An 18939-nucleotide genomic window follows, 5' to 3' on the forward strand; every position below is an offset into this window, starting at 1 on the left:
TGTTAAATTAGTAATACAGTTGTTAAGTGAATCTGGCTTTCCCATTGATTTTGCTTGCCAGAAGGTTGTAAAATATGATCACATGAATAGTGCAACTGTCATAAATACAATCCAGTTGCTGAGCATCTCAATTTTGATCAAGTGGCCAGGGGGATGCTGCAATGGTCATTAAGTGTGACAAATGGTCATAAGTCACTTTTTTCAGGGCCATTGTACCTTTGAACGGTTACTAAACAAATGGTCATAATTGGAAGATTATCTGTAGTTGGGGAGAAGGAGCCCACATGACCATTCCTTCTTTCATCAGCAAGTAAGAAAGGAAAATGCTATGGGATGGATTCTTCCTACTCGTGTCAACCTTTACCCGAGAGATACTTTTGGCACAGTTGAATACCCACTAATATGGAAGTGCAGTAATCTATCAACAAAATAACAGCTGTCTTTAACTACAAGCAATACCTGGCAGCGGAAGGAAAGGGAAAGAGGAACATATTTTATCAAGTGGGACTTTAAGTCAGAGAACGCATAATCAGTACACACACGGCATCTGAGTTTGGAATGAAGTTTTGTCACAATGGATACTTTGAACAAATTTCTTCTAGGAGATGGTGTGAGCACGTCAATTATTTTTCTGAACACATTAGATCAGGATCCAATCTGGGTTGGTCACCGGGACCAGAGGTTTTTTCTGAGCTTTTGGACTCGTGCTGGAGCCCATCTTCAGGAAACTTGTAACAGCAGCAAGGATTATTTTATTCCACATACTGTAAAACTTAGAAGTGATGAAAGACAGTATCTTGCTGAACAGTTTGTACTCATGTAATCATTTTGCACTTGTTTGCCCATAAACTGCATTGGAATTTTAATATTTGAACCTAAAAATATCTAAAATTCCATTTGCTGAAAGGGGTAGATGAGTATTCACATCTCAAAATCACCATCTAAACTTCTAAAGATTGCATGCAATATTATATGCAAAAACAAGCATAAAGGAAAGAATAAAAATAATTGTTTGTTACAGAAATTGATATTCTGTACACACACAGACACACACAGACACACACAGACACAGACACAGACACACACACACACACACACACACACCAAACTTACCTTGGGTGAACAGGCAGTACATTTGTCAAAAGCCAGACTGACAGGAAGAACATTATCAAATCTTGATAAAAAACCCCGAATCTGTCAAGACAAGGGAGATTATATATATATATATATATATTATATATATATATATATATATATATATATATATATATATATATATATATATATATATGTAGCAGCATTTTGAAATCAGCAATATTGCCCTGGCTAAATTCCTTGGGTCCCATGTTATTAAGAAAGTGCAGACAATTTGTACAGTTCTGATGATGAAAGAAGGCCTTTTCTACAGAAACTGAGGGCATAGTTACAGTATACAGGTCGGATGATTGCATGTAGTGTGATTTCTCTGTCGACAGACACACAGCACCCCCTGGAGTATAAACCTCTTGCAGAAAGGGACTGGAAGAACTGTGTGGGAAAAAGCTGTTACTATAGATCAGGGGTCTCCAAACTTGGCCGCTTTAAGACTTGTGGACTTCAACTCCCAGAATTCCTCAGCCAGCATGGCTGGATGAGGAATTCTGGGAATTGAAGTCCACAAATCTTAAAGCCGCCAAATTTGAAGACCACTGCTATATATCCACGTAGTTAATTCTCAGAGAAAAAGGAAGCTTACTTTCCTGCTGTTCGAAACTAGTCAATTCTGAATAGTATAGAACTATCAGTAGCAAAGCCTTCAAATTTAATATGGTAATATAATTTTCTTGCCCAATAAAGGATTCAACCTTTTCATTCTATCTCTTTTAGTCTGAATGGGTAAAATAGCAGTTATCAATCCAGCAAATCTTTGCTCCTTGGTAGCCACAAGGTGGGGGGAGTGGCAGGGAGGAGAGGTCAAAAAAGGTGGCCATAAGTGTATGATCCAAGCTCTGCCCCCTTTTGTACGCCCAGTGTTTGCAAAAAAAAAAAAAAAAAAAAAAGAGTCGGGGTTTTGATCATATGGTTGCGATCACCATCTCAACTTTTATGCCCCTTTTTTGTATATCTTTAAACTTTATTCTTATTTCCCCTGTAATCTATGAAGGCTCATTAATTCTGCACAGCATTTCTACAGTACTTCTCTGACCTACTGCTATGCTGATTTTGGCTCTGTTCTTGTTGGTACTGTCCATTTTCATTACAATTTGGGTCTTCTTTTGGTTTTAGGAATATACATTGCCCACAATTGCAACCATGTGAGGTGAGTAGCCATCTAATTAGTCCTCAATTTATGACCACAATTGGGATTGGAACTTCTGTCATTAAGCAATGCAGTTGTTAAGTGAGTGGTATCAAATTTTATGACCTTTTTTAACAAGCTCATTAAGCAAATCATATCGCAGTGATTCTGGCTTTTTTCCTTGATTTTGCTCGTCAGAGAGTGGCTGAGAAGGTGTCAAATGATTATCATGTGACACCGGGACAGTGTATCAAGTATACAGTAGTGGCCAAAATTGTGGAAACCTGATTGGCTCTCTAAACACACATGCTCATTGGCTACAATCAGATGAAGGAAAGCTACCTGATATCAATCTAAGCAAGTTGTGCTTCCTTTTTCTGGTTATTTGGCTATAACGTTTCATAGAATACAGATAACTCAACAAACTCTGTTGTAGTACATTCTTGATTAAATTATCTTTCCATTGATATATAATTTTATGGTACTACTCCCAAAAAAGTGGTGTCATTAGCCATCAAACCTCAAATGTACACTTTTCCCAAAAGGTTTCCACAATTTTGACCACTACTGTAAATACATGCTGGATGCCAAGGATAACTAAAGCTAGTAGTCAGGTACATAGAGCAAACTGAGTTACCCAACTCAGTCAAACACATTTTAGTCCAAGATACCTTGTAAGCTAAAACTGACACTTAGGGATGGATAAAGCCCTCTGATAACTTTCAAAAAGTGATATTATGCTTGCTCAAAAATAACCCCAACTAAGTTATAAAAGGCTTACTTTCTGTTAACACATCAAGGTTTGTACTTTTCTAATAAACATATCCTCAACTTATTTAGAATCTCAGGTTGCTTAAGTAAGGTATGCTTCCTTTTCCTGCTTTCTTTAGTGGGAGAGCATGGAAGCCACTGTGTAACAGAGAAGGTCATGCTGTACCAATCAAACAATGTAAAAAAAAAAAAAAAACAACTCACAAAACTCAAAACATTAGGAAATGCTAAGGCACCAGGACCTATTTTTTTTAAATTACGGTGCTATGCACTTGTATTTAAATTGGAAACTTGCTGAGCATTCAAATAGTAAGATTCTGATGCATAGCAGGAGACCTTTAAACAATAAGAATAAAATATAGTTATGAATGAAGAAAAGAGAGAGAGAAAGATGGACCTAATTAGATTATGGTGCACCATCTTTATTTTTCTTAATTCATAAAAGCAAGAAAAACAAAAAGTTCTGAACCAAAAACTGTCCCTCCCCCTCCCGGCACTAATCCTAAACGGATATGTTATCCACAAAGAGAACTTGGATAGCATTACATCTTCTTAGCTAACAGGAAACCAGTTGTTGATACAAATGTGTAGGGGGGAAGAGTGACTATACAGGATGAGATTTTGTAATGTAATTAAACTTTATTTTGGAAGTGATCTTTGCAACAAAAAAAATGACATTATTTTTACTGCTCGACCAATTTCACTCTATTTCCTTGTGCAACAAAGCAAAAACATCATTTTAAAAATGTTCACAACATAGATAAACAACAACTTACATTGTTGAGTAAAATAGTTAAGTAAAAACAACTAAAATGTGCACAAAGTCCTGAAGTAAACCAATCATACTTCCAAACATCAAGAGGAGGAGCAATGTGAATAAGCAATGTGCTTAATGATGCAGGAGGAAGAATGAACTACTAAATACATATAGTCCTTGACTTATAACTATAATGTACCCTGCCCATCATGGCAATACATTGTGAAGGTTGTAAAGTAGGGTTGGTCACCCCATGTTTTTTTTAATGTCCATTTTTTGCAGTAGTTGTTAAGCGAACCAATGTTTCACTATGGGAGCGGTTTTGCGGGAAACTTGAAGTAAAAGTTGATTTTATAACAATTAAACAGTGGAACACCTTGCCTCCAGAAGTTGTAGATGCTCCAACATTGGAGGTTTTTGAGAAGAGATTGGACAACCAGTTGTCTGAAATGGTATAGGGCTTCCTGCCTGAGCAGGAGGCTGGACTAGATGACCTCCAAGGTCCCTTCCAACTGTGTTGTTCTGTTACATTCTGTTTTCAGCAAAACCATCATAAAAATGTGGCCATGTGACCGTGGGACATGGCAAACAGCTGTAAATGTGGCTGTGTTGCCAAGCAGCAATGGGGGGTGGGGGAGGCTGTTGGAATTCCAAATGCTTGCTATGCCTCTGATTCTACATTTTTGTGCAGGTGAAAAAACAAATCAGGATCTTTAAGTTTCCTATCAATTATAGTTAAATATTGTAAGCAAGCCAGGATCAGAAGTCAGCCTTAAAGAAGCTTTGAAACTGGCTTATTTTTGAAAATATATCCCAAAGCAATAGGAAAAGGGCTCCTTATTAAGCCTTGGTTTAGAATAGTGTTTCTCAACCTTGACAATTTTAAGGCATGTGGACTTCAACTCCCAGAATTCCACAGCCAGCAATGCTGGCTGTGGAATTCTGGGAGTTGAAGTCCACATGCCTTAAAATTGTCAAGGTTGAGAAACACTGGTTTAGAATGAAATTAGAAACTGGTCTTTGGGACAAAATTAAAGGAAACAAGTATTTTCAGGTGCCTATGCATTATATGTAACCTTAGTACAAAGCTGACTTCTATTTAATGCCTAACGTTTAGAATACACCTTTAGGTGTTCTTAAATTTAAACTCATTTCCCCTCTCAATTTATGTCATTCTGAACTCTTAATCTGAAGCTATGAATCACAACGTCTATAGTTTTTCAAGTCTTTCTTTATTCTTTTATTACTAGAGGGCTGCCCATTGCAGGGGTATTTATGCCACTTGATTTCAGGGACAATTTCACAGTTGTATCACATTCCAATTTACTAACCTGATGAGGCACAAGCCCAAGAGAGGTGGGAGGTTCATTCATTCTGTCATCACTACTGCTTGCAACTGCATAGCCTCTAACAAAAAGAAGGAGGAGAGAAAGAGACGTAACTTTCTGAACAGAAGAGCTTGGCATTCATTGTGTTTTGACTGAGTAACACCTGGCATAAATCCAAATCAACATCATTTGACTGATCCTCAGAAGGGCAATGTTTCCAAGAAAAAAACTGGTGCAATAAAATAAAATTCTAAAGTATTACTTCCTTTACCACAATGATGGCTTACCCTTCTGGATGTTGCAAAATGGATACCATTAATTCAACAGCAAGTGCTCCTGCTATCATGGCTAATCCTGGTCGACTGACCGTACATTGTTGATCCAATGTCCGATCCCTGGTGGACTGAAAAGGAACAGGACACGTCATTTCTTTTTCTCTACACCTTTTCTTAAAATACAGAAAAGCGATTTACAGTTCTCTTTCCAATTATTTGTTAATAATTCCATTAATAAAGGAGAATATTTGTAGCTCAGGGTTGACATGAGGGGGGTCCTTATTGCTCTCTGAGCTTGTTTTCTTGCAGATGTTTCATTACCCAAACTAGGTAACATCATCAGACTGATGATGTTACCTAGATTGGATAATGAAATGTCTGCAAGAAAACAAGCAAGCTCAGAGAGCACCAAGGACCCATAATAATTCTATTCCCTACTCTTAAATGCTGGCATCTCTTTGCCTTTCAGGAAAAAAAGGGTTCTGATACCAAAAATCAGAATCTATTCCTCTTCCTTCTTCTGACAAGATAGCACCGGGAAAAGGGGTCCTCCACTTTATAGAGATTTAAGGAATCAACAGTATTCTACAGAAGAGTTGGAATTGCTAAAAGGCTTTCATACCCTTTCTTTCTTTAGGAATATGCAGCTAATTTAGAAGACTTTGCTTATGTTATTATGGTGGCATTAAGGAAGTGATGGCAGGAGTGACTTTTTTTTAAGTCACCTCTGAACCATATCAGTAGAAGTCTTCCTGTAGTGGAAAACAACCAGATTTTTCTCACTATTATACTGATACAGAAAAGGAGAAAAAAAAATTCAACAAATAAAACAATCTTATCAATTTGTTTAAGATCTACTTACATCTCCTGGTGCAACTACATCATTGCAGAAGTAGCAACCAAGTTTATAGCCAGGAATATTTGAAAAAAGTGATGATCCCAAAAGATCGACTGAGCCTGAAGAATTATTGCACGGAGACTCTCCAGTTTCATGATTCTTTGGTTTCTTTAGCCCATGTCTCATCACGACAAATGTGTCAAATCCCAAAGCAGCGTTGATAACCAGCTAAGCAAATATTGAAAAGCAAAGAAAATGATGCTCAAATTAAGCATATACAGCAGTGTTTCCCAAACTTGACAATTTTAAGGCATGTGGACTTCAACTCCCAGAATTCCACAGCAACGCTGGCTGTGGAATTCTGGGAGTTGAAGTCCACATGCCTTAAAATTGTCAAGTTTGGGAAACACTGATATACAGTAAGCAAAATGTTAAAAATAAAAATGAGCAGCCAGGATTGCACAAGTGAAGCTTATCTCTCAAGTCAGATAGCCTCTTTGTCATGTGTTCAGCAAATCTACTTCGGAGGATTCTCTGATCTATTAGTGTAGTTTTGAAGAGAAGGCATAATATGGGGAAAGGACAAGTATCACTAGGCAAAGAAAATTAGTACTGTTTTACTATATATAATGTAGTAAAAATATTTTCATCCCAGAATTCCCTGGTCAATATGCTGACTAAAGAATTTGTGAGTTGAATCCCTACATCTTCAAGTTGCCAAGATTGAGAAACACTGTTCTGTAAACTTAGTGAAAATGTTTTCAAAAAGTCATTGCAAACCCACCCCCTCCCGTTTTAGCACTGCCTGTGGGAAATGTACATGCAATACCTTTCTCTTGCTGGCTGAGATCACAGCAGGAAGCCATCGACTTTCCCTGGTGTCCATTAGCAAAAAGATGACATCATGACCATCAATCAGCTTTTCCAGCTGAGCCACATCCTTTTGAGCTTGCTGCAAGGTTGTTTCAGAAAAATTCACAGGGTGACCTGGCATTGGGATGCTCATGTTAAAACCTTCAGCCTTCTGAAAGGAACACAACAAAGGAGGATACATAGACTCATCTCAAGGCAAGCAAAAGGCTTTTGAAGGCCAAGACAAAATTATGCAGCACCCTCAAAATTCTTTCCATCCCACTTTTTTTAAAATATTAAGATAGAATAATTATTGTATATAATTGAGAAAATGAATAGTATTTCAACCACATTTAGAATCATTGTTGAGTGTGAGTCATGCTCACTTCAATCTTAAACAGCTGTTCCAATTACAGAAAACACTCCAGTTAGCAGACTAAGGCGTTGGTTAAGCAGACTGTATGGACGGAAACAGAAGTCACTTTTTGGAAAAAGAAACAGAAACAACACTTGAGATGGAAAAGCTGAATTGTAACTGTTCCTTGAGCTGCACACCTGCCTTATGAAGAGATAATGCACAATTGACCATTCCTTGCCAAAACAAATAAACCTCTTACAATGTAAACATTCCCATTTACTTTAAAGGCTTTAGTTCTTCCAGCCCGTTATTAATCTGCCCAGATACTGGATATAATCTCCATTATAAGGGCATCACCTTTTTCCGTTGTATAATAGGAATTATAGCATCAGGAAAAGTGTGTTAATGTTGGATTGTGCAGAAAATAAGCATGCTAGTACCACAAGTCAGTCAGTCTCAGTCTCAGTCTCTCTCTCTCTCTCTTTCTCTCTCTCTCTCTCTCTCTCTCTCTCTCTCTCTCTCCCTCTCCCTCCCTCTCTACAGCCATTTTGAATGGTCTGCAAGGCAGTTCCATCATCCAGCATATACCTACTACAGCACCTAAAATGAATTCACATTCATCTGCCCTCCCCATAAACTTATATGGAGAATCTCTCACTTCCTGCATGTAACACTGATAAAGTACTGAACCAAAGAAAAGATGTCTCTATTTAACAATTGCTGATCCAGTTTTTATTTCTCTCTTTCAAAAAGAAAACAAGGAAGGATGATTTCACACAGTGATGCAGAAGAGGGTACTGTTCCCTGCCAACCCCAAAAGCTTGAAATAATAGTTAATATTGCTTTTTTCTGGATTCAATTTAGAGACCTAGAAAGAAAAATATAGCTACAGAAAATACCTATTTTGCCTGCTTATTGATAGATATAATTCATTTTTTTTTGTTTTTAGCCAGACTAGTGGCAAAAAATACAGTGAAAATTTAATGTTCCTGAAAAATAATATTTTAAAAAGGCATGTGTAAACAGCATTTCTAATTATTTTCTTGATATGAACTGCATATGCAAATGTAACTTGGCATATTATCTCAGAAATTAAAATATTTTAATGTTCTGATGTTAAAATAGACAGCATGCTAAAGAGAAAGTTGACACAAATTGAAAAACAGCCCAGAATTGTTGAAGAATACATAAAATATGCAGTAAGAAAGCAAGCCCTGGAGCTTACTGGCCAACAGATGGCAGAAGAAAAAAGTTTCCAAATTCAGTGAATACAACCATCTAACAGTAGCAAGAAATGTCATGCTTTCATTAAGCCAAGATGTTTACACCCAACTGGCATATGTGGAAGATGCTCACTGAAACCCACGGTACTGCACGGTATTCTCAATATATGTCACCAAAGCATTCAATGTTTAGTGTTTCTATTTTTATGTTTCCTTTGCTGCTGCTTTCACAAGTTCACCTTCCTACTGCAACTCCTGCCTCTCAACTTAACTCTTTCCTAAAGCTTCCTCCTGCATGGAAGAGATAAGGACTTCTCCTTGCAGGAAATCCCTTGCATTCCTACTCCCTGTATAGCAGGGGGGGTCCAACTTTGGCAACTTTAAGACCTGTGGATTTCAACTCCAGCATGGCTGGCTGGGGAATTCTGGCAGTTGAAGTCCCCAAGACTTAAAGTTGCCAAGATTAGATACTCTTCATGTACAGCATGCATCAGCTTTCTTCAAAATTATTCACATTTTACTCTACACGGTTTAATTACAAAATCTATGCCATGAACTCTACTAATGAATTGAGCAGCATCTAGCTCATGAAGCATTCAAACCGAATCATTATCAATCTACGTATAGCTGTCAAAAGTGGGAAAAGGTAATAATTTACATTATATTATTTAAATAAATTAATTACACCAAGAAAATTAAGATTATTGAGGAGTTAATACAAATAAAATGGAAAGAATTGTATAAAGTCATCTTTTTGCCATCTTCATCTTCCTCCCCCCATTACGGAATAACCAATTTCCCAAAAGTCTTTTAGTATATTTCAGACACACCATGTTTGCTAGCAAAAATGCTGATGTTCAACTATTTTTTTATAAGCAATCCTTGCAAGATTGCAGCTTAGTTCTGCACAGCTGCTATCGCCGTTTTCTACTATATTATTTTTCCATTTTTGTTTTTAAACTTTATTTCATTTTATTTTTTATCAGATGCACATATCTATCATTTTATTGGAATGTGTTAATTCTTACTTGGTCTCAGACATTATATAAAGAACACTATTGTTCTTTTTGTTTTTATCAGCATTATTCTTTCATGTTTAATTTGTCTCACCCTTGAGCAAAACGGTTAACAGCTGATTTATGACCAATTCTAAAATAAATCTGTTTCTTCCCCCACATTTTGTTTTGGGTTTGCAAGATGCAACTTTGAATGCTTCTCTTGACTGTAAAAATCTGTCAGTCATTAAAGCACAGCAATTATTTCTGGTGGTTTAGTTCTTTTTTGAAGAACAAACATAAAAATAATCTTTGGCTTTGATTCAAGCACAAATGAGATTTGATCATTAAATCATATTCATTTACTCACCACTCCAGGAAATATTTTTTGAAGTCTCTCTGCTGCTGCAACTGCTTTGGACTTTCCACCCTCAAGGCAATCCTCAAATTCATAGAGTGGTTGACGCACAGGGTTTGAATAAGAGATATTTGCATTGTCCACAAATGTAATCTTCCTGACTCCCCATCCCTGAAGGAAAAGGTACCCAACACAATTAATTATTTAAATACTGAAAAACTTATAACTTACTCATAAATACTGGCTATTCCTAGGACTGAGAATCAGAGTAAGAGACAAGGACATCAGCTGTGAAGGCAAATATGCTGTCATGCTGCCTTCCTCACTTAAGAAAAGATTCAACTCCTTGAATCATTATATGCTACTAAGGAGCATTTGAAACACAATTGGCCAAATTAATCATAATTCCTTTCTTCATCTATTTGGGCTATTGGTATCAGCATTGTTTGTACCCTCATGACTAAAGACTTCTCGTGTAGTATCACTTCTAATGGCTTGACAACAGACAAGATAAAATCGCAATTATATTGCTTTGACAATGAGTGTATGACTCAAAGAACATATAAAAGGAGACCAGATGGGTTTCAGGGCACTTCTTTCAATTGTTTGGCAACTCTGAAGGGAATGTAGCCTCATATTGTCAAAATCAATATGCTAAAAATCTATTGCAAACAAAATAACACCGAATTAAGTATGTCTTTTTATGCTGGTCATCAAGAAACATAACATTGTAACATTCAAAGATAAAATTACAGCCATCTGTTGTGATAGAAGCACAACCTAATATAGTATATGAAAAATTTAGGTTACTTAAATTTTAAAATCCTGCTGCCATTATCAGTAAGATTACAGGTAATCCTCGACTTTCAACCATTCGTTTAGTGACCATCTGAAGTTACAATGGCACTGAAAAACGTGACTTATGACCATTTTTCCACTTAACAACCACTGCAGCATCCCCACAGTGAAGTGATAAAAATTCAGATGTTCAGCAACTGGCATGCATTTATGACAGTTGCAGTGCCCCAGGCTCATATAAATCACCTTTTGCAAACTTCTGACAAGCAAAGTCAATGGGGAAGCCAGAATCACTTAATAACCATATTAATAACTTAACAACTGCAGTGATTCATTTAAGTGTGGCAAGAAAGGTTATAAAATGGAGCATAACTCACTTAACAGAGGAAATTTTGGGCTCAATTGTAGTCATAAGTTGAGGGCTATCTATATCATGCTATATAATATCATGCTAAAGCGTATCACCAACATCATTAAGACTGTAAGATATAAGATTCTGAAAACACAAGTGAGAATGGTGCACCATAGAAGTTAATACAGGAAACTGCAGAATAAATACTAAAAATAATTAATTGCTAACTCTGTCTCATGATATTGTAACTGTAAGAACTATAGTATTGTGGTGAAAAATAAAGTAGTAGAATGGCAGTAACAAATATTCATGTGTTGTATAGCAGGGGTCCCCAACCTATGGGCCACGGCCCGCCACTGGACCGTGGTGTCTTGGCCAGCGGGCTGTGGAAATGGCTGGCCGGTGTGTGCACGTCTACGCGCATATTCCCCGCCACTCATGCTAGCACCTATAGCTGTTTGCTCTGGGTGGGTGTGCATGGCCCATTTGCACACCCGCAAGCGGGGCCGCTAGTACCATTTGCGTGCCCATGTGTGCACCAATTTGGAACCTGCTCTCCTTCCCTCTGGGTCGCGAGCCTGGAAAGGTTGGAGACCTCTGTTGTATAGTGTTTCTCTTATTCTGATGCTTTATTTAAGACTCACACTAAGTCATACAAGTTGGTACACTACAAAACAGTAGCAAACAGATACAAATTTTCCTCCAAATTAAGGAAATATTAAAAACAGTAGAGTTCCTTCCAAACTGAGAAATATTAGGAACAGCATCCCAAATTGTTCCTGTGATGTTGTTTCTTTACACGGTGACCACTGCGAGGATTGTACTTGCTAAGCACTCCTAAGGAAAGGAGATACAGACTATTGAAGAATGAATTTTAAAATTGACTGAATTAGCAATGATTCAAGATAATGGACTAAACAGCTTTGTAAGAGACTGGAAGCCATTTGTGGACTTTCTAGGTGTTAAATACAATAACAAATGGTTAATATAGGGATTAGAAGACTAGTATAATATTTAAGCTAACCTGTTGAATGTATTCTTTTTCTTTTATTCTTTATATATATTAGATGCTATGTTGATTCGATTATTAGATAGAGACCTCCTCATCTGAAATGTTTGTTTATATATTTTTCTTGTTAAATAAGGATGAGAAAGTTTATAAATATTTACAGACCCAATACATAAGAGGAGGAGAATTTATCAGGTTTTTTTTATTTTTCTTTTCAGCATCCAGCCAGAGTGGATTTTTTATATGTTTAATTTTGGATGTTTGGAGTATTTTTTTTTCTTGTATGCACACATTTCTTTCTTTTTGTTATCGTTGTTACAGTTGGATGTATGTTTTTTATGTTTTGTTTTTTTGTTCTGTATTTTATTCTTATTGATAAAACATAATAAATATATACATGAGAAATATTAAAAACAACAGAGTGTCTTTAGTACTTGCCATCAAAATTCTGGCTACACTGCAACCAAGTGTACCAGCTCCGAGAAGAAGACACTTTGCAGATACAACTTTCTCCAGATCAAGAGTAGGTACTAACCGCCAGCACATCAATTTAAGGTTAAGATCCACAGATGACTCTGCTAACCTGAACACGATTTTTTTAAAAAAAGGTATATTGAATGAAAGAGTTTTACTTTTATCTCCAAATAAAAAAAATGAATGCATAATCTGCTTTCTTTAATACTGCTGGATAAATAATATTCATACTGGTATTCAGGGTCCCCAGGCAAGTACTTCATCTTAAAAGTGAAAATTTAAAGTATAAGAGCCATGTATTAATCCAAAGATTTACTCAAAGGAAAAGTATTAATTATGGAATCCACAGTTACTAATTCCACTACATTTTTAAAGGCTCATAGCAAAATATTAATTTTACACCAACGCTCTACAATGAAATTAGCAGTCAAATTCATAGTCAGCTAGATTTTTAAGCAGCTATATACATGAAAGTATATGCACTATCACATTAGATTATTTTTGCCCCAATGTAAAGACTTTTTCTACAGCACTGCCATAACAAAAATAAAACAAATGAGCGTATTTTTTTAAAAAAACTAGTGTTTTTAAATAAGACTACAGGTATCTAACATGACATTTGCATATTTATTCACATTTTACCTAGCATTATTTCTCAGTAAGACTTAACACTCTAAACATATGACTGGGGAAAATGCTCCAAGACAAAAGGAAATTATGAAACAAATTTCTATTTTAACAATATGATGTATCCATACTTCTAATAATGCATCATATACTTTAGACTACAAACTAATTGTATTAAGAGTTATAATGATGGATTACCTTTTGGGGTCCATACATTCACTTAAATTCACCATTCTTGGGCCCATACATCCCTTTGAATTTTTTTCCCATCCAACAGCTTTGGGGCAATCTGCTTAAAAAAAAGAGGAATTGTGTTTAAAAGCATCCGTTTTCTAAGAGGTGGGGAAAAACAAACCAATCCTACATAATTACAAACAGTTGATAACACAATGACTTATTCAAGTTATTACTGAAATTGTCATCAATGTTCCATCAATCAATCCTATCCAAAGAAGTTTGTTCAGTTGGATAACTTTGCCACAGTGGGCAAGGCAATTGCATTCATGGGCTGGGTTATGATACAGGTAAGTTTTCGACTTACAAGCACCCATTTAGTGGCCATTCATGTTTACCATGGCATTGAAAAAAAATGATTTACAACCAGTCCTTGCACTTACGACTGTCACAGTGTCCCCACAGTTATGCAATCAAAATTAAGGTGCTTGGCAACAAGCATGTATTTACAACCAGTGTAGCATCCTCAGGGTCATGTCATCAACATTTGCAAACTGCCAGCCAGCTTCTGACAAGCCAAAGCAATGGGAGGAAGTTGAATTCACTTAAGAACAGCGCAACTCACTTAACTGCAGGGAGTCGCTTAACAACGATAGCAAAAAAGACTGTAAAATCAAGCATGACTCATTTAACAACTGCCTTGCTTAGAAATGGAAATTTTGGTCCCAGTTGTGGTTATACCTGTATGCTGTAGACAAAGTGTTTGCTTTTTTTTTTTTTAAAAAAAGTTTGTTTTAAGGAATTCTATGCAAAATGGCATAAAAACTGTCAATCTGCATCAGCTGTGTCACTGAAATTGAATGGTGTCACTAGAAAGGGTTCCAGGCATTAAACAAAAGCCATGTATTGCCCTGTCCAAGTCTAAAATGACTTGAAGCATCACTGAAAACAACTACAATTAAGATATTTTAATGAAAACATCCCAGTTAATGAAATAATATTGGTATTTTTGGTATTCTGAGCAGAAAGATTTTATAACTGAAGACTTCGTTATACACCTTTTCCCTAAATCTGAAATCCTCAGTTGTGTGTCTTTCATCGTGCAGCTCTCTCCAACAGATAGTCCTCGAGTTACGACCACAATTGAGCCTAAAATTTATGTTGCTAAGTGAAACATTTGTTAAGTGAGTTTTGCCCCAATGTAGGATTTTTTTCTTGCCATAGTTAAGTAAATCATTGCATTTGTTAAGTTAGTAGCCTGGTTGTCATGTGAATCTGGCTTCCCCATTGACTTTGCTTGTCAGAAAGTCACAAAAGCTGATCACATCACCCTGGGACACGGCGGCTGTCATAAATATGAACCAGCTGCAAAGCGTCTAAATTTTGATCACGTGTCCATGGGGATGCTGCAACGGTTCTAAGTGTGAAAAATGGTTATGTCACATTTTTCAGTGCCATTGTAACTTTGAACGGTCACTAAATGAATGGTTGTAAGTCAAGGACTACCTATATTAGTACACTTCTTTTTAAAAAACAAATGTTTATTAGGTGAAGGAAATCTTTTATCATTAAAACTTAATTGGCTTTTGCTCCTTACTGGGGGATCAAAGTCAAAGAATTAAAAATATGACATCATCCAACCATTTTATTCTCAGTGAGTTCCACTTCACTAGCCATTTAAGATAAAAGTTACAGGCTAGCAACCATGAATTCTAGTCCTGCCTCAGGCACAGCTGCATGACCTTGGGCCAATCTCTCTCTCTGTCTCTCTCTGTCTCTCTCTACCCTAGGAAGAAGGAAGGGCAAGCTATTTCAGAAAATATTGACAAGAAAACTGCTGAGATTTGACCAGGCAGTCGCAAGAAGTCATCTCTGACTTGAAGGCATGAACACACACCCTATAAAAGGTTTATAACCTTATAACATATCCAATATTGATGCATTAGGACAACACCAAAAGAAGAAAAATTTACACAGAAAATTTAATGTAGAAAAATGGAAAGCCTACTCAAATAAAGAGGTTGACCAACAACAGAATAAGAAAAAAAGCCATTTTGGAAGAGGTAATCCTGTATGTCACTATCAGCCACATCTTCAAAGTTATTCTCAAAGATTTTATATGATAATCACAGAGGATGGGTAAATTCACATCAAAGGACAGACTAATTTAGACCTAGGATCTTTTGAATTTTAAAGGTAATAATTAACATCTTATCTTGGTAATAAAAAAGATTATATATTGATAACATAATTATGACTTAATTGTGTTCTTGAAGCAGACTCAGAGCTAACTAATGAGTTCAGATGGAAATGAATAAATATTACGTTGTCTGTTTTGGGACAAAGCAGCATAACAAAAATGTAGCTATTAAATCAAACAGAATTACGAATTTGAAGCTAGAAATGTTTTAGAAATTAAGCACATTGTCAATTGTTGCATTACTGATCAAGACTTGTGACGTAAATAATAGAAGTAGAAGCAACTGGCAGGAACAGAGAAAAGTCAAAATTTACATAAGAACAAATGGATCTTTTCTAAAGATATTTTACTAAGACTTAACTGACGAAGCAGGCCCGTTTACCGAAACAGAAGCACTTTGTTTTTTTCTCTCTTCGGGAATAACCACTCCCCCACCACACTCCACAAAAAGCAACAAAATCCATCATAAACACTTATCTTTCAGGAGGGTTACCTGAACTGCTTGTCAGCTGTGGAAGCTTTACTTCAAAAAGTATGCTGTGGGAAATGTCTCTGGCTCCCTGCATGGTCCTGTCTCGGAAGCAGAGCACTTCCACAGACTGAAGAAGGCCTCCCCTGTCAGGAATGAAAATTCTGTAAAAGTAGCGGCTCCAGGACCCCAGGAAAATTATGAGCAATCCTCTTAGTGTGATATATCAGAACAACTTTCCAAAAGAATTATATTTCAATAGTTACACAGCTTAACATTTGAAACTCATTTGCTAGCTCAAAGGTTATTCAGTGTTATCTGAAAAAAAAAAAAAAGCAAACACTAGACCAGGGGTCCCCAACCCCCAGTCTGTGGACTGGCACTGGTCCGCAGCATGCCAGCAAGCAGGCCGGACAAACAAGAAAGCGTCATCCTCGGGATGCAGGCAGTATTCAAAACCACACCCCCTCTGGTCCACGGAAAAATCTTTCTCCATGGCACACCGGTGCCCAAAAGGTTGGAGACCTCTGCACTAGACAACAAGAATTTTGCTTCCTGCACACTTTTGGGTGTATCCTATAGATTTCTGGCTGCTAATCATGAAAAGAATCTGAATTTAACCTACCACATACCGTTTTATAGAAATCTTTTGTTCTTACATAATATGTACCCTTCGGGACTTGTTGGCTATGCTGCATTCACAAAAGAAACATATGAAAACATGGAACTGTTGTTAAAGCACATCCAGTATACCAAGTACAACTGAAACATCTGTGGATATCTAAAAATAGTTGCTCTGCTGCTTGAAATAGAGCTCGGATATACCAAGTACTGTTGTTACATATATGAATGGGATAACCATGCAGGAGAGTCATGTTATATTAAAAAGAAATGGCCACTCTGAAGAATTTGGTTCCAGGGTAGAAAAGCAGGGCACTTGAGCCACTTGTTGACCCAATAAAGATATTTTTTGCCTCCATTACACATAAACATCACACTAACAAACAATTTTGTGAAAGCAGTGACCAAGGAAGGTGAAGGTTTTCATCATTCAAGACATATATTTCCAAGAATCACTGATGCCATGATTAAGGAAGGCATTTTTGTTGGTCCACAGATCAGCTATGTAATCAGTGACAAGCGGTTTAAAGATATACTATTGGGCCAGATAAAATGGTCTGAAAAATATTTAAGGATGCCACTGAGAATTTTCTTGGCAACTACAAAGTACCAAACTACATTCAGTTGGTTGACAAACTTCTTTCAGCATATAAGACCATGAAGTGCAACATTTCACAGATTTATATTCTGCATTCATACTTGGATTTCTTTCCTAAAAAATCTAGTTCTGGTCAATAACAAACATGGTGAAAGGTTTCACCAGGACATCGCCATAGTGGAAAAATGGTATCAGGGGCAACTGGATATTGTTGGACACTGCAGTGATATAGATTAGATGCTGCTTGCAAATGAAAATTAGCAACAAAATACATTTAGCCCTCTTGAACTCATTCACGGTATTGGAAATGTGATTAAATGCATTACAAATAAAAAATAGGATCATATTTCTTAAGATTCCTACATGATACAGGTTATTCTGAAATTATATTTGTGTTCAGTTTGAAGGGGTCTCTCATAATCACCAAAAGTTTTTCAGGAAGCAAAAACAAAAATTTATTGTCCAGTGAAATAGGACTATTTTACAATCTATTCATTTTACATATTGTGCAAGAATTTTTTGAACAGCAGATACCTAGAGACTGACATGCAAACATCTGAGAAAAATTCTTCTTTAAATGATAAATGCCTAGCATAAGGTGGAGTTTCTGATGGTAACTAAGGTTCTTATTTAAATTCTCCCGAGGCTTTGACCCAATTTAGATCAGTCATTAAGGCAAACCAGAACATGAGCTAGGGATTTTGTAGAATTGTTCAGTATTGGCTCTCATTTACAGAAAACACAGATCCTAGAGGGGTCTATCTATAGGTACTTTGAGAAAAAAAACCCAAAGATTTTTTTTCCAAAGGACGTTTACTACTTGGCTTACAGGAATGCCACCTGTTGTGTAACATTTTTTAAAAAAAATATTTGAAATTTTTGATTATTATTATTATGATTTTAATGCATATTTCTGGACTTTGGTGTTTTAGCAAATTTAGTGAGACTAACTTCACAGTATGAGTTTAAGACTGCAGCCATGGAAAAACCATGTTCAAAGGCATCACCTAATAATAAATACCATCTGTGCGCTGCAAGGATCAACATATTTCTCAATGGCCATCCTGGATATTGGATGAAATTACAGGGGTCATAAACACCAAATGTCACCTGCAAAGAAAAGAAAAACCCATATTAGACTATTTTATGTTAACACTGATAAGAGTTCAAAAGTTGCCAATTTTATGTGTGGATAAACTGGACTGGAAGACCCAAATTAAGTGAATAGAACAATGTTTCACGTATTGCACAGTAACCACATTATACATTTCCAAGCAAGCAAATTAACTCTAATTAATAATCCAGACAATGACACAAATTCCACGTTTGTTATTTGTAATTAATTTCTATTTGTGAAACTGGTCTGGGAAAATACTAAGTGATGTGGCCATATCATCCATTCATGCTTTTCTGCATTTTCTAAAACCCTTCCAATCACCTTCAGGCAGTATATTGGTGATTGGATTAGTTTTACCCTTAAATCAGAGCTAAGCCTAAATCCCCAAAACAATAAATTCAGAATTCAGAGAAGTCTTTATTTTCAAAATCAAGTTCCTTTTTCAGATATCCAGCTAATTTTACTCT

At 36.4% G+C, this 18939-nt stretch overlaps 1 protein-coding gene across 3 annotated transcripts in view; it reads right to left on the bottom strand.

Annotated features, from left to right (window-relative positions):
* ATG7 (autophagy related 7) overlaps positions 1-18939 on the bottom strand; it is an 89583-nt gene that overhangs the window by 61086 nt on the left and 9558 nt on the right. Inside the window, exons 7-16 of one of the 3 annotated variants that reach the window (XM_039342251.1) lie at positions 18377-18465; positions 16161-16282; positions 13492-13585; positions 12631-12775; positions 10046-10204; positions 7077-7271; positions 6272-6475; positions 5422-5537; positions 5138-5213; positions 1114-1194 (exon numbers count right to left, since the gene is read on the bottom strand). In XM_039342251.1, coding sequence (XP_039198185.1) covers positions 1114-1194; positions 5138-5213; positions 5422-5537; positions 6272-6475; positions 7077-7271; positions 10046-10204; positions 12631-12775; positions 13492-13585; positions 16161-16282; positions 18377-18465 — 1281 coding nt within the window. Of the gene's footprint in view, positions 1-1113; positions 1195-5137; positions 5214-5421; positions 5538-6271; positions 6476-7076; positions 7272-10045; positions 10205-12630; positions 12776-13491; positions 13586-16160; positions 16283-18362; positions 18466-18939 lie in introns of all 3 variants that reach the window. The other 2 variants (XM_039342252.1, XM_039342253.1) reach the window with 2 other exon arrangements.

Source organism: Crotalus tigris, unplaced genomic scaffold (assembly GCF_016545835.1).
Source record: "Crotalus tigris isolate CLP2741 ecotype Arizona unplaced genomic scaffold, ASM1654583v1 scf7180000017781.746583, whole genome shotgun sequence".
NCBI classification, from domain to species: Eukaryota; Metazoa; Chordata; class Lepidosauria; order Squamata; family Viperidae; genus Crotalus; species Crotalus tigris.